This window comes from Phyllopteryx taeniolatus, chromosome 2 (assembly GCF_024500385.1).
Source record: "Phyllopteryx taeniolatus isolate TA_2022b chromosome 2, UOR_Ptae_1.2, whole genome shotgun sequence".
Taxonomy (NCBI): domain Eukaryota; kingdom Metazoa; phylum Chordata; class Actinopteri; order Syngnathiformes; family Syngnathidae; genus Phyllopteryx; species Phyllopteryx taeniolatus.
In genome coordinates this window covers 24832939-24848500 of record NC_084503.1, presented here as the reverse complement: position 1 = coordinate 24848500, position 15562 = coordinate 24832939, and the positions used below count along the sequence as shown (strand labels likewise).

At 42.1% G+C, this 15562-nt stretch overlaps 1 protein-coding gene across 1 annotated transcript; it reads left to right on the top strand.

Annotated features, from left to right (window-relative positions):
• Positions 1-245: 245 nt before the first annotated feature.
• larp6a (La ribonucleoprotein 6, translational regulator a) lies at positions 246-11330 on the top strand. The gene is made up of 3 exons (XM_061765494.1): positions 246-1197; positions 8706-8904; positions 9523-11330. The coding sequence occupies exons 1-3, from the start codon at positions 533-535 to the stop codon at positions 10615-10617; spliced, it is 1959 nt and encodes a 652-aa protein (XP_061621478.1). The 5' UTR covers positions 246-532; the 3' UTR covers positions 10618-11330.
• The last annotated feature ends 4232 nt before the right edge of the window (positions 11331-15562 follow it).

The following is a 15562-nucleotide window of genomic DNA, read 5'->3' as shown; positions in this document are numbered from 1 at the left end:
CTTATCCCGCTGATTGAAACTGCAGAAGCTTTGGCAGCAATCGGTATTCATTTGTCTTGTGTTTATTGACTATTTTTGATCAACATTTCAATTTTGACTGTTGGTTAGCAGGGTGACGCCACAAGCGAGCCAAGATTTGATCCCCGGTAAATATTAGCTCGCCCGTGCTATATGTAGCATCTGTTTAGCATGTATTCTTATTGATATGTATCTACTGATTGAAGGCTATATACTTAGCACGCCATCAAGTTACATTGGATGATTGGAAGGGGAAATGTTGACTCCTCTGGATGAGCCACACGCGTCCCCCTTTTTCCTGAAGGGTCACTTCTTCCCTACTTCCGCGCCAGCCGGGAGAGGCCGCCAGCCGATTATCCAATTAGCAGGTCTACCTCAATCATTGTCACGGTTCTTCCCCAATTAGGCCGCAACACGTGAATTCAATCCCCTTCTTATTCACCGCCGCGTCGGCGATGCAGATGTGTGTCATCACAATAACACATTTGTGCACGCCCGAGGAAGTAAATACAGTATGCACGCTCTGGTGAACGCCTTCATGCGTTGCCTCGCCTTCCTGCTGCCCCCCTCCTGGCTTTGTGTCAGCCTCTGCTTGTGGGCCAGTGAGTGCCGAGACACGCCGCCACGGCCCAATCCCAGAGCTCGCTTCGGAGCCACAAAGCCTCTTACATATGAGGAAGTAGCTGCAGTACACGGCGGTGGCGGTGCTGCTGCTGCCTCCTCCCCTTCCAGCCCGTCGTCGGCCTCTCCCGCTCCAGGCTGCGTCTGGCCGGCTCCGCAGGCCGCTCCGTCGGACGCTCGGATCTGGATCGGGGTCGCGTGGCAAGCCGTGGAGCGCGTCTTGGGAGCTCCGTGGGTTCTCCTGCGCGAGAGTAGCCGTCGAGCGGCGTCGCGTCCTGCCCGCCTCCTCGACTCCAGCTCGGCTTCCGGAGGCGCCTTCGCCTACTCCGGGGAGAACATGAGCGCGACCGCGGGGATCCCCAGCCCGCGCTCCCCCGACTCGTCCGAGGAGGTCATCACCGTGGACCACCGGCTCTCGCAGGAGATGGGCACGGTGACCATCACCGTAGCCATTCAGGCGGCCGAAGACGAGGAGCCGGAGGAATTCTCGCCAGGGCATGTCGACTTCATCGGCGGCAGCTGCAGCGAGGATGAATTCGGCAGGCACGACAAGTCCAGGTTAGTCAGGAAACGCACACTTGAAAGTTCAAGTGCGGCTGAATAGATTTTAAAAACCCACCCTTTGGTCGTTGAAATGTTATTATTTATCTCACAATTGAAAATCCATTGATTTGTCAATAAATGGAAGTGAATGCTTCCCGACGTCAGCTACTAAGCTCTGAATGGGAATTCAACCTCGTTTTCCTCCAATTCAATTTGACGTACACGCAGCCAATTCACAAGGTGTTACCTCAGGGCACTCATTCATCTGCCTCTTTGCATTTTAAGATGCATGCAAGCAAACCGGAAAGGCAATAGAAATATGTATGTACTAAGCATCTGGTCACATTTGGGAGGGTGGGCAAGCCTCATTCAGAGTCACTGCTCCACTCAAAAATTCAATACATTTCATATTTGTTTTGGGGACACGTTAATATGGAGCAAGCTCATTATCTTTTGAGGGGAGATGACAAATGCACAACTGTGATAACCGTAGAACTGGAAATGAAACTTCCTGCAACAAAACTGGTGCACACACTGTACAATGTGGCTGAAGTGACAATAGATTGACATTAGTAAAAATTAGTGGCTTCCCCAAGACTCCGTGTGGGTGGCCATCTGCCTTGAAAGGTTGGGTTACTAAAGGCGGCACTGCATACATTAAAGACTCTAAATGCATCTTTTTTAATGGTGTTTTTTGGGGGGGATGCAACTGATGGAAAATACACATGATAACCAGAAGTGGAACTTATTGCAACGTAACTGGTTCAAGCTTCTCTGTCCTGGCTTCTCATGCCATTATAGCTAAAGTTGACATTATTAAAGAAATTGCCTGTTTGGTCACATTTGGGAGAGTAGGTGAGCTGCAAAAAGTTCCCCACTATCTTTTGGGGTGCGTGGAGTGCCAGTGGTGGCAAGGATATAAATGTGATAACCCGAGAAACAGAAGTGGAACTTATTGCAAACAAAAATGGTTCAAGCATCTCTGGCCTGGCTGCCCAGCACAATGTGGCGAAAGTGACCGTAAGTTGACATTATCAATAGGGCTGTTTTTGTCACATTTGGTTGAGTGGGCAGGCAGCATTTGGAGTCACTTCTAAGCTAAAAACATGCGATTGTTTTCATACTTGTATGGGAAAGGCATGACAACAAAAGTTACCCATGGCACGTTTAATATGCAGCAAGTTCCTTGCCATTAAAAAGACATGTAAAAAAAAAAATATTGTTTTTCCCCTACTACTGTGATGATAACGGTAGAACCAGAAGTGGAACTTATTGTGATAAAAGTGGTTGCTCAGTACAAATTTAAGGCGAAAGTGACTATGTTGGCATAAGTCGTTTGTTTTTGATCCAACTAAACCAAAAAATGTGGCTGCATGGCTTCCCCAAAACTCTGCGTGTGAGTGGCCTTCTGCCTTGACCAGTTGGGTGGACCGAATGCATTTAAAAGCACTCTTATGTTGTCCTGTATCTCTATCAATTGAACTACTACTAACGATAATTGTAACAGTTTGAATTTCACAGCCTATAGTTTTAATAGGAAAAGCAGATCAGATGATTTTTCCTGGCTTTCTTGCTCCCAGTAAAAATACATTTTCAACAGATTTTGGCACACAGCGTCTGCCAATCAACAGCGTATTTATTGCACGTGGCAATGGAAGCGTGTAAAATCCGCTCTCTCTTTCGAGGACTGCCTGAGCCAGGCTGACAGAAAGGTCTCTCTAAGACTGCAAGCATCAGTGTTACTGGAATTACCAGACACTCAAGGGAGATAAAGGATGATACCGTCACCTTAATCTGAACCTTCACCCCCACTTGCGGCACAGCCTGCTATTTTTAGCCTGCCTCTTGAGAAATTCCTACCTGGATTGCCTGCACACAGAGGCAAGCGTGGCCACACCCTGATGGGTTTATGGCACACAAAGCGCTTTGTGCCACACCTCCTTGTTATGCTTTTTCTGTCTTTATAGCAGGTGGGAGGAGACTAGATGATTGGTAGCTGTCGTCTGGATGGTTAATGGTTTATATCATGCGACACAGTATCTACAGTTTTTATTTATTCACGGGGGACAGGGACCAAGCCCTGTCGCGAATAGTGAAAAAATGCAGGTAATTACACCCCCCAAATATGTTTAAACTGTAAATATTCCATGAATGATGATCGCAAAACAGTTTAAAATTATCTCACTCATTTTACAACGTAACTCTTAAAAATAAATGTCGTTTTTTTTTTTTAAATGCACCAGGTGTGTCTGTGTATGACTATTATAATTTTTGGGCAAATCGCTGAGGCTAGGTTCCACTGGGGAAAAAAAGGCAAATAAGGTGAATTTGTGAAAAGCAAACGGAGAATAGGCGGGGGTTTACTGTATGTCTATTTCCTATGAGAGTGCTCTGGAATGTACTAGGTTGGATGTTGGGGATTCCACAGTATTGTTCATTTTGATTTATGTTGGCGTCCTCTCATCTAAAAGGCTTGCGCTGACTCTCATTGGAAGATGAGAGCTTGAGCCAGCTTTGGGGTCAGCTTGCTAGAAAGCTGAGGGGATTGTGGGTGGGGGGTGAAGAGAGGATGAGTCATTACAACAAAAATTCATTCAGGCCCCCCTCACTTATCCCCTTCTTTGTACAAGACTTTGTGTTAACATTACCATAGAGGAGAGGAAAGGCGGGAGTTTAGGTGCATATTCTCCGTGGGAGGATTGGGACTGTGGACCTCTCAGATGGAGAGGTCTTGGCACCAAGACCTGTGACTGAGTGTCTTGTTGCTGTGGGGGCAGGCAGAGTACAATTCTGCCAGCCACTTCTAAGCTGATTGAGTTGAATGTAAAATGTAGTAAGAGGAGATTCTCTAAATGGGAGAGCCCACTTCCCATGCATACAGTATATGTCTAATAATCATATGCTGTCCATTACAATACAACACCATCCATTCTTTCCATTTGTTCAAAACAATTGGCAAATAATCAAACTGATGTCATAAGTTTATTGTACAGACATTAAGTAGCATTTGAAAATTTTTGAATGTCATCTTAGTAAATTAATATTACAACATAAGCAGAAATATTACAGCAAAAATACAAAACTTTTAGAATAAGCACAGAACCATATTACAAAAAGTTTAGGAATACAAAATATTACAGAAAAATGGATTTAAAAAAGAATTCAAAACTCACTACTACAAAACATTAAAATTTAGACATTTAAAATTTTTAACCAATAAAAAAATATTACCGCAGGAATACACAGTCAAGACACGTCTAGTCTTGTATGACTGACAAATATTACAGCGGAAATGTATAAAAAATGTAGGGAAATGATACAGAAATCCCAAATATGAATATATGCAAAGGAGACAAATATTAGAACAATACAGTGATGCCTTGAGATATGAGTGACCTGACGAGTATTTCCAGATACAAGCCATCATTTGGCCAAATGTTTGCTTTGACTTGCAGGTGCAAATTTGAGATTCGAGAGCTGTATGGTGGCAGTAAACTGAATTTAACTCACTTCACTTTAAGCAGCAGTTTGGCAAATATTGAACATTTCATCAATAGAGATTTCAAGCGGTTTATTGCCACTCCCGTTTGAACTTTGCTGTCAAGCTAGCCCTAAAACAAAGAGAATGACACCTTGTTTATTTAAAATAACCACATAGCTTTGCTTTAAAGGGGAACTAAACCCTAGATGTCAAAACTTGCTGTCCCCCCAAAAACGTGCCCCAAAGAAGTTGGTTCCCTTCCCCTTTTAAATAAGTCAGTTTAGCTTAATGCCAACATTATCAGCTATTGACATGCTAACGTTAGCATCAATACTCGTGATTTTAGAACCCTTTAAGCAACGGATATTTGAACACACATGGTGGAACAACATGTGGAGAGATAATGTATATAACAATACTCAAAACATATTCTTCATCCTCTAGAAAAATGCATACCTGCCAGCTACTCCGGTTTTCCCGTACTGAGTTTTTTTTTTTTTTGCGCTCAATTACCCATTCCGGGTTACAGCGGCATATATTTAAAAAATGTTTTTCTCATTAAAAAAATAAATAAATAAATAAATAAATAAAATCCTTAAAACAACTGTTTATTCACAAGATTGCGAAAGAGCCTTATTGAAATTTAGAACAATGACAATCGGCTCTGCTTTCGGTTAACTTTCTGTCAAGCCATTCCAAATGTGAGAGGCTATTTATAGCTTCACTGCCAAGCACAAGGCACCATTGTATCCAAAGCTGAGCGAATACGCGATGGAATCAGCTGGAGAACAATTGCAAGTGTGTGAAACCGAAAAGAAAATTAGACTTTCCATGAAGAATATTCCAAAGCATATCCAGTAATAAGTATTCGATCGAGGGCGAGCAGCCGCTCGGTTTCACGGGTTCCCAACGTCTGTTGTGTGCCGGTGCCGACATGATATCTTCAAAAACGGGCAAGACTGTTTATTCATTTGAAGTACCACCACCACCTAAGTGATTTCTGTGGAACGGATAAAAAATGCGAGTGCAGTCTGTACAGCCTGTCACTCACTGCATAGCACACGTAGCATTACCAGTTAACCACTGCTAGCGGTGAGGCCACCAGACCAAAGAAACAGTCAATCGTGTCATCATTATTCAGGTGGGCTAAAGTGGCAAAACTAGTTAATCTGTATTACTATTAAAGATGATGTACATTTGAAAGAAGCAATAGTAGAATCATCATCAACAATAATAGCGTCATAACTGGAGAATGATAATGTTTACAATCCAAGTTGTCTTCATTGTCCCCGAGGGGGCAGTTTGTTTATTTTGTATCTTGTATGGTTATGCTATTGGTCAACAGGAATATACAGCGCCGTGGGAAAAAAATATTGACCCCCTTCTCAAATTCGTATAGTTTTGCATAGTTTCCTCACTTTGTTTAAGATCATGTAAATATCAGATAAATATAACCTAAGTGAATTTAAAATGCTGTTTTTAAATGGTGCTTTCATTGATTAAGGAAAAAGTCATTAAAACAGTAATTTGTGATTAAATCATTTACATTTGGTGATTACAACACCTGACTGAGATGCTGCTGAGGAATTGAGGGAATAATGAAGTGGCACAAAGAGTTAACTCCATAAGATTGAAATCAACTCACAGATGAGGAGAGTAAAATCAACATGAAGAAAACAACAAAATAAACAATGAAATTGCCGAGACATTTCCTGGCACAAAAACGGACAAATACGAACTGAACACTTTACCGTTGTTCTGAATGATGCCCTGCTACAATGTTTATGCTGCCGTCCATTCAACGAAGACCGACAGAGAGGACAGTGTTGCGATCCTGAGAGCTTGCATCAAGCATGGCATTATAAATATACTGAATTTATTTGTAATAATAACTTGTTTTATTGTCATACCTACGGTTATTATCCAACTTTGTCTGATTGTCAAACTAGAAAATCTATTTACTGGAATACTTAGTGTTTACATTCCCTAAGGTTATGGAGTTGGAATGACTCTTCAAAATCAAGTCCTCAGGCGTTGCATGGGAAACGAAATTGAGTAAAACTTTCTATTTAGACTACAACACCTATAAATATGATTTGGTAGTTACAGTAATTATTTTCATTGGCAAGCGGGTTAATGCCCTTCGAGGTGTACAATTATCAGGGATTAATGGATTTAGCGGAGGCAACCAACCTATGGTGCGCGTCGATTTATTTGGTGAGATAATTGCATATAAAGAATCAGAATGATCCACATCTATTTACACAAATTTTCAGGTTGGAATCACAAGGAATAAAAGAATAATATACTGTACTTACTTTATTCTCATGAGAACTGAATTTACTTAAAAAAATACGAAATACTTGATGATAAACTGCGCATAGTTTCTGCGCATGTACGCAGTGTAACTCAGTTTGTTTAAAAAAATAAAATTAAAATTGTTGCATGGATAACATGGAAGGGCCACAAAAGGGCAACTGTGCGGCAGAATGAATGGGAGAAGGTTTATCCAACACAGTGTGTAAGATGGCTAGGCCTGCTGACTAGCCTAGGCTAGCTGGCTACCTAGAAAGGAGGCGGCTGTTCCCCCCCCCAGTGAGGATTTATGAGAGGTGCAAAAGACTCGGGCTTCTATCTTTGGCCATGGTACAGCAAGGGATCCTGGTTAAAGTAAGCCGTTTTAAACAAAAGAGAAGCTGAAACAGCTGAAATGCACCAGCATACTCTCTTTCCGGTTTAATAGATATTTTTCAAATAATCAAATCTGATTTTTCATCTGTTGGACTCCTATTTTGGAATAGTACAAGGAGTAAAAATTTGATTGTGATTCGCTAGTCATTTGTTACTGTCCATATGATTGGCGACTGAATGGAGTTTTAGGGGGTGAGTCCAAACAAATAAAAATAAGTTTTTAGTTTCTTGGAGGGGTGGTGCATCAGTTGCACATGATTAAAATGTTTAAATTGACATTTACCCCTCTTCTCCTAAAAAAAACATGATTTTTTTTTTTCAGCGTGCGCGTCCACGCCTGTGTATTAAAATAATAAATTGAGTAATCAAAAAGGAGTCAAAGTTTTTATCCTCTTTGATATGCTGATGTGCTTCTATTTGAATTCAAAAGATTTATTACAAATACCACACACAAAACATTTACGCATGAACCTTTATCTCACAGTGTAGGTTACTGTATGAGCACATTTGTTATGAGTTATAAAAATACATGGCAACCTTGTGGGGTGATCAGAGTCAGCCACATATGAGAGCAGTGTCACCCAAGACCGCAGCGATTCTCTCCTCGAACGGGGTAAGGCTCCGCGCCGGTTCCTCTGCGTGTTTTGTCCACACTTTGGCTGTGGGCAGCTGTCCTCTGCTTCACATCCACCTTAATGTCTGACCACATCTTTTTTTTTTTTTTTTTTTTTTTTTTTTAGTTCAGCATGTGTGCGCTGATCTGACTCCACAGCATTGACAGCCGCACACACGCTATACCATTCACTGCTATTTCGCGTGTTGTTAACGGCGGACGACAGGGTGCCAAAGAGGATTTTCTTGCGCACCTCCACTTCATTGAGGAACTTCACATTCAGAAAAAAATATTTTTCTTCATTGCCTTGCTCACTTTCCCTTTTTTCTGATGATGCAGAGATCGGCATCTCAGGTGCAGGGTTCATTTAAATGTGATTTGCATATTCAAATGTGGGCGTGGACATGGAGGAGTCGGCTACTCCAACATGTGCGCTCATTTCCACGTTGATTGGAATGTACGAAGGAAATGTGCTTGGATTCATGAGTATGCAGAGTTGCATACATCTGGATATTTTTGTGTACGACGTTTTCTGGATTTGAGCGTACGCCATGTTTTAGTAGGAAATCCATGCAAGTCTTTGTACATGAGGCCCCTGGTGTGGCAGTTGGTTCCCGCTTTTAAATGAAGCTACATTACTGCCATCTACAGGATTGGAGTAGAACAACAACGGGTCAGATTGGGATGGACAGGGACTTTTTGGACACAAAATGACACAATTCAATTGTCTCTATACAGTGGTGCTGGGACCAGCGGTGGGGAGCTCGAGGAAGAGAGCTGGCAGCCCCCCGACCAGGAGCTCATCCAAAAGCTAGTGACCCAGATCGAGTACTACCTCTCGGACGAAAACTTGGAGCATGATGCCTTCCTGCTCAAGCACGTGCGGCGCAACAAGCTGGGCTTTGTCAGCGTCAAGCTGCTGACTTCCTTCAAAAAGGTAACCATGGCTGCAATGAAAAATACCCGATTCGGTGGAAAAAATGGGAAAAGCAAAACCGTTGCATAAAAAAAATAGGCCAATATATTGGGGGGGGGGGGGGGGGGTGTACAGAACAATATGAAAATATTTGATTCATTAGCATGTCTGTAGACCCTAGCCAATGGGACTTAGTTGCATGGTGTGGGGCCACGACGTAATTGCTATACACATCTCTTATGACTTTGTAAAGTTCCTGTGCTCTCACTTGCACTCAGTTTTCTGTGCGTTTAGGTATTACCCACCACACTCCAGTTTCACTGTCCTATTCACTACTCCTTGCATCCCTTTCTCACAGGGTGTAGCACTCCTGTCCCGGATATAACCTGACTCCCATGTAATGTTTTTGTAATCATACTTTTTTTTTTTTTTTTTTTTTTTTTGATGAAAAATACACGTACTGGAAAAAATAAAGTGGGTGGGCGAGCAGTATCTTATTCTCATCAAACCGGACCGCCGCCTCCGGTTTTAAAGTGTACTGTAATTCTTGATGCCTGGGATATTTTGACCAAATTTAATTGAGACGGATGGACATTTCATAGTCACAGCATGTAACACAGGTGTCTTGTTTTTTTTCAGGTGAAACACTTGACCCGCGACTGGAGAACGACCGCTTTTGCCCTGAGAAAATCCAAGCTACTGGAGCTCAATGACGAGGGCCGCAAGGTGCGGCGCAAGTCCGCTGTGCCGGTTTTCGCCAGCGAGTCGCTGCCTAGCCGCATGCTGCTGCTGAGCGAGCTGCAGCGCTGGCCCGAGCTGGCCCGGCTCACGAAGAACGGAGGCGGCGAGAGCGGCGCCCCTCAGCAGGAGCAGCTGATGAAGCTGCTGCTCAAAGCCTTTGGGACATACGGCGCCATCGCGTCTGTGCGCGTCCTCAAGCCCGGCAAGGACCTGCCGGCCGACCTAAAGAGGCTGAGTGGCCGTTATGCCCAGCTGGGCACCGAGGAGTGCGCCATCGTGGAGTTCGAAGAGGTGGAGGCGGCCGTCAAAGCCAACGAGGCCGTAGGCAGCGAGGAAGGCGGGAGTGGCTCACCGGGCTTGAAGGTGGTCCTGATCGGCACCAAACCCCCGAAAAAGAAAGTCCAGAAGGAGCGGCCCAGCGAGGAGGCCCCCGCCACGGGGATGCGCAAAAGCCGCTCACTCAACAGCCGAGTCAGAGAGCTCCAGTACCACGCCGACGACTCGGCCTGCAGTTCCTCGGACACGGAAAGCACGCCCACGTCGCCCCGGCCAGCCCGCAAGTCGCAGTCTTGCAACAAGCTAAGTCCAACGGCCGCAGGTGGGGCCTTCCAGAACAATCACCTTTCGCCCCGCAACAGTCCGTGGTCCAGCCCCCGCGCCAGTCCCTGCGCCCAACGCAAATCCCCCCACTCCCACAAATCGCCCTTAGCCAGCCAGGGCCGGCTAAGCCCCGAGCCCGGGCGCCGCTGGGCCGACTACTCGTCCGACAGCAGCCTGACGCCGTCTGGCAGCCCGTGGGTGCAGAGGCGCAAGCAGGTGGCCTCGCAGGAGAGCAGCCCAGTGGGGAGCCCCATGTTGGGCCGCAAGATCCAGAATGCGGACGGCCTTCCCCTGGGCGTCACCAGGCTCCCACGGGGCCCCGACGGAACCCGCGGGTTCCACTGCGGGCTGCTGGCCGAGAGGGGGGGCAAGAGTGCCTCTACCCAGACTTGATGCATCAAAAGCATCATGGTCAAACCAAACCTGAGCTTGCCCCTTTGTCTCTTATTTGACATTGATCTATTTTTGTTAAGTGTCTTGTTCTATTTTTATACAAAATTTTGTGTTAATATGGCGACATTAATACTTGGCTAATGGAAATTTGAGTGCATTTAACTAATTTGTTGTTTCTTTCAGAGAACTTCCTGTACATCCATCTAAAAATGTCAAAGGAGCTTTTTTTTTTTTTTTTTTTTTTTTCTCCCCCCCTCCCCTTTTTAAATCGAAGTGTTCTGTCTTAATGTGTGCAAACCTCACACAATGGATGGTGTATTGTGTACATGGAGCTCACCATATGCCTCCCCCCCCCTCCCTGTGTTGGTTTATACACTCCATTTTACATGCTATTTAAACCAAGGCCATACATGCTATCAGAGGCTGGACAGTTCATTTCTCTTTTAATTTACACCTTTTTAATTTAATTTAAGGTATTCATTTGGCACTGGAAGGGTCTCCTTAAGCCATATATTTGTTCAGCATGCAGCTGCTTTTATTTATTCATTTTTTTTTTATATAAAGAAAAACTTTTTCTCCTTGGCATATGAGTGAGGGCAGGGGATGCTCATGTTGGGCAAGAAGAGATGCTCTTATGTTCTTTCCTCTACACCTTAACTGGGGGTACTTGTACAGTGCAAATCCAATTGTGCAAATAAAGTGCTAAAACTGCACTTTTGTTTGTGGCACTTATTCTTCCTGACATGATGACTCCGCTATGGAAATAGATGTGGAATGCCAAGTTGTCACGTTTGAATGGAATGAAAAATCTGTCCTCAAAGTGTGGCATTAAAGGTAAGTTAGGCATGCTTTGATGTTGCCGTTATAGGAATAAGGTTCTTTATTGAAGATGGTGTATGATATGCTGCTTGCTTCCATGCAAACTCTGCTTTAAATCACATGGCTTTCTTGACGTGTGAATACTTTGTCACCAATAAGATACTGCAGTCAAAACGGTGAATTTAAAAGTGTTACATCATACTTTGATGCTGCTGCCAAAGCTGACTGACCTCAAGACAATTCTTACATAATAAAGTGTGGCAACTTTAATGTCACAAACATAAAAATATGATTATTTTGTCAAGACTGCAGGATATGCTGCTATGCATTGAATATTTGAAATCCACACATCCCCCTTCAATTAGCGTTTGTGTGACAAAACGACAAAGAGTCCAAAGACGAAGGACAGCGCTGGCGGCTTTTTATAGACTGCAATTTCCACAATTTCAAGTGGGCTGTGATTGAACCATAGCTACTGCGAGACGACGCACACTGTGGGATCCCGTTTGACGACAACGGAACATGGAGGAGTGAGATTTGGTTTAATGCAGGTCCGCCTAAGTCGGTCACAACAAATGCTCTAGCATCGAGAGCGATGGTACAACAGTGAGTGGCTTATGTAAAACAGGAATGAATTCACTTTTGTTCTCTTTTGTGTCTAAAAAAAAAAAAAAAAATTATTTTGTTAGTGATCATTACCACATGATTACACTATTATTCTCATTAGGGGCTGCTGTATATGATTGTCAAGCTAAGATTAAATTGGATTATCATCATTCTGAGTGATAATTGTGGAAGATTATGCCTCCCTCCCCAGCCGCCAATGGACTATTATGTGTAATTATCCATTTTTATAGGAACAAAATTCAACTCAGTAAACCACTCCAATGTAATATGCTTTTATCAGATATAATTAAATTGAATTAAGTCTGGCTTGTTTTACACAAAACCTATTATGGTTGTACTTTGCAGTGGTGTTAAGTAGGGATATGTTTTCAACTGCATTTCCTTAAATTAAAAAATGTAGAAAGTTGATTAATAAAAAAATTAATCATTGATTAATCAACATTTTTTAATCAATTACTGTATATGTGAAATTGTGGTAGAAGTTCACATTTGATACATTTCAACATCAAGCTCTTAACTTCTCATCAGTGATAATAATTGACTTCCAGAATTTATTGGATCGACCACAACTCCGAAGAATGGAGAAAGTCAGACAAATTGTTTGTCAATCTAAGAAGGATAAATGATTAACACACGTTTGGAGTCTTTTGGAAACACAGAACTTGGTATTTTAACATGATGTCAGATGTGGATACACAGCTACAGTACTCAGAGCAATGGGGAAGGTCTCAGGTATTATGTGAAGATCTCGAAGATAAATTGATTGAGCACTACACAGAACAATGAGGAAAAAGTCTGAAGAAAGTCTTATTTTATTTTATACATTTTATTTGAGAACCCTTAATCTATTGGTGAATTTACTGATAAGATTTAGGACCTTGTGTATTATTACTACATTTGTATATATTTTTTTATTCTATGGATTATTATACTGGAGAATACATTTCACTTATTGAATAATTTACTATTTGGAGTTTGCAGTTTTTCAAACTATTGATGTCCCACTTTCCCAAAAAGAAAATGTTTATTTTGAGTTTATCGCATTTTGTTTGACAATCATTGATTTATTGGAAAATGTATTGCTAGTAGATTTTGAAGCTATTGCTGTTTCACCTTCCTAAAAGATTTAAACTGTTGAATATGAATCAATATTGATATTTTATTGTATACATTAGTTTGAGAATCGTTCTCAATTTATTGGTGAATTTACTGCAAGAAATGTGCAGTTTTTCATTTATTGATGCTGCACGTTCCTAAAATGATGTACAGTAAGTTGATTTTGAGGGATAGTTTGGAATCCCAATTTATTGGAGAATTTACTGCCAGCCGTTTTGCAAACTATTGATGTACTTTTCTAAAAAGAATATATTTGAGTTGCTCTATATTATTCAATTTGTATTTATTTTATTTTATATAGTTTAATTGACAATCATTAATTGATAGCAGTTTTTTTAATTGTAAATGTTATTGTGTTCCTGTTTACATAAAAATAAAAGTTGTGCTTTTATGTTTTAACATTTTGTTCCCTTACCTGTACCCAATGTCACCCAAAATCAAAATGCGTACCCCGACTAGTTTTAGATCGATTCAGTTATATCACACAGCTCCAAATTCAGCAGCATGCACACAAATAACCACAGGGATAATATTTTGCCCATGAGAAACGAAGGTGAGCATTTCCAAGTCCCTAAATTCACCTCTGCACAACAATTGCATCAGTTGAGAGGTGGAGAGATAGTTTTTAGTCTTTTGCACTGAGCCAGCGCAGCAATGAGCCGGACGTACAAGAATTAGGGTGGAGTAAACTTAGCACAGCAGTCAATTATTTTATTTTGATACCTCCTCCCTCCTTGTCATTATGCAACATGTCTTCAAATGACAAGAGGTTTTTCGGAAGACGCGGTGTTGTTTTGTTTTTAACGTACCAGATGTGTGTCACAATGACCTCAGCTAAAAATACAACTCTTAATTCCTATTGGCGGCCAAAGGAAAACAATTTGTGCAACTCCTTCAATGTCAATGTGTGTCCTGCTCTCTAATGTCTCTGCTCAGCTGCAGTCTTCTATAAATTGTGTCCGTGAGGCAGTGAAGGTGTCAAGAGCGTGGTTTGTCATTGGATGAGTGAGTTGGGGGTGGGGCAACTGGGAGCTGGAAGAAGAGCTTGCCAGCATGTTTGTGAGAATGAAGGCTTGAGCACAACAATTTTCAGTACGTTTGCTGCCTTTTCTCTGTTCCAGGAGGGCATTTGGTGAATTTGCTAATTGATTGCTGCGGTGAAGATTTATCTTGTTCGTCAGCTGACTTTAGTGGATGCCTATTAAGATGGGCGTGCATAGCACTTGCATTTTTTGACAGGTCACCGCGCTATCAAGTCTTATTTTTAGTAAGATATTTCCACACGCTTGCGGAACCGCTGCTAGTTTGTCGTGCAGACCCAGCACCTGTTGCTTTCAGTGTGCCATGTGTTGTTAAAGTCAAAACACGTGATTGGCGATTTATTCACTTCAAGCTCTATCCATAATTGTGCAGTGTTAAGGTCAACACATCGACAAGCCGGTTCAAACACTATTAGCCATCTTTACCACAACCCACAAAGGGAGCATGAAGTTGAAATTTGTTACCATATTGTAATTACATATCATTTCATGCAAAGAAAGTCAGCCAAAATATTGTCCTTGTAAGGTACTTCTTCAAAAATTTACATTAATTTGATTGTAATAGTTGCATGTAAACATTTCAACATTAATTCAGCAATAAACATTATGTAATATACTGAAGATCATTTAATTTATAATATAAAAATGCCTTCTACAAATTAATCTCCACACAAACTCACCTTTTTTCTTGCGTCGTCTTACAATAGTCATAATAACACCTAAATGCTGAACCATGTACTGTTAGCATAAAACTTACTTTGCATTAATGAATATTCTTAAAATAATTCCAGTCATCCATTTAGGCAGAAACATATTGCATTTCATAACTTTTATTCACAAAACAAAAAATGTCATTTACGGTGTTTTCAACAAAACCAAAGTACACATGAACATGAACTGCACACATGGCTAGAAAAGGTCCTACAGCAAGAGAGAGGGTTAATGCTCTGAATGTGTTCATCCATCACAGTCTAGTTTGAAAGAAAGAAAAAGACCGCAACGGACAGTCAAGGCTGCCGAAAAAGAAATGTGGTACCCACCTACCCACTCTTGAGGAATTGCACGCTGCCAGGACTAAAACAAGGGCATGCAAAACCCTCTTGGACCCTCCACATCCTGGTGACCACCTATTCCAGCTCCTTCCCTGAGGGAGGCGCTATCAAACAATGCAAACCAAAACCAGCAGATATTCCAACAGCTTATACCCCTCTTGCCATTCACCTCTTAAAACAGTTAACTTACAATTTCATTGTAACATGCTGCCAATTTTGCACATTCCTGTTAGGACAATTCTACATTATTCATACACTCACTGTTTTATCACGCTGCACTATTTGCATCCT

Bases quoted from the DNA above. Each gene is read 5' to 3' on its own strand.
- larp6a (XM_061765494.1), top strand. From the start codon at position 533: ATGCACGCTCTGGTGAACGCCTTCATGCGTTGCCTCGCCTTCCTGCTG. The intron at 1,198-8,705 runs GTTAGTCAGGAA...GTCTCTATACAG, and splicing joins GGCAGGCACGACAAGTCCAG to TGGTGCTGGGACCAGCGGTG. The intron at 8,905-9,522 runs GTAACCATGGCT...GTTTTTTTTCAG, and splicing joins TGCTGACTTCCTTCAAAAAG to GTGAAACACTTGACCCGCGA.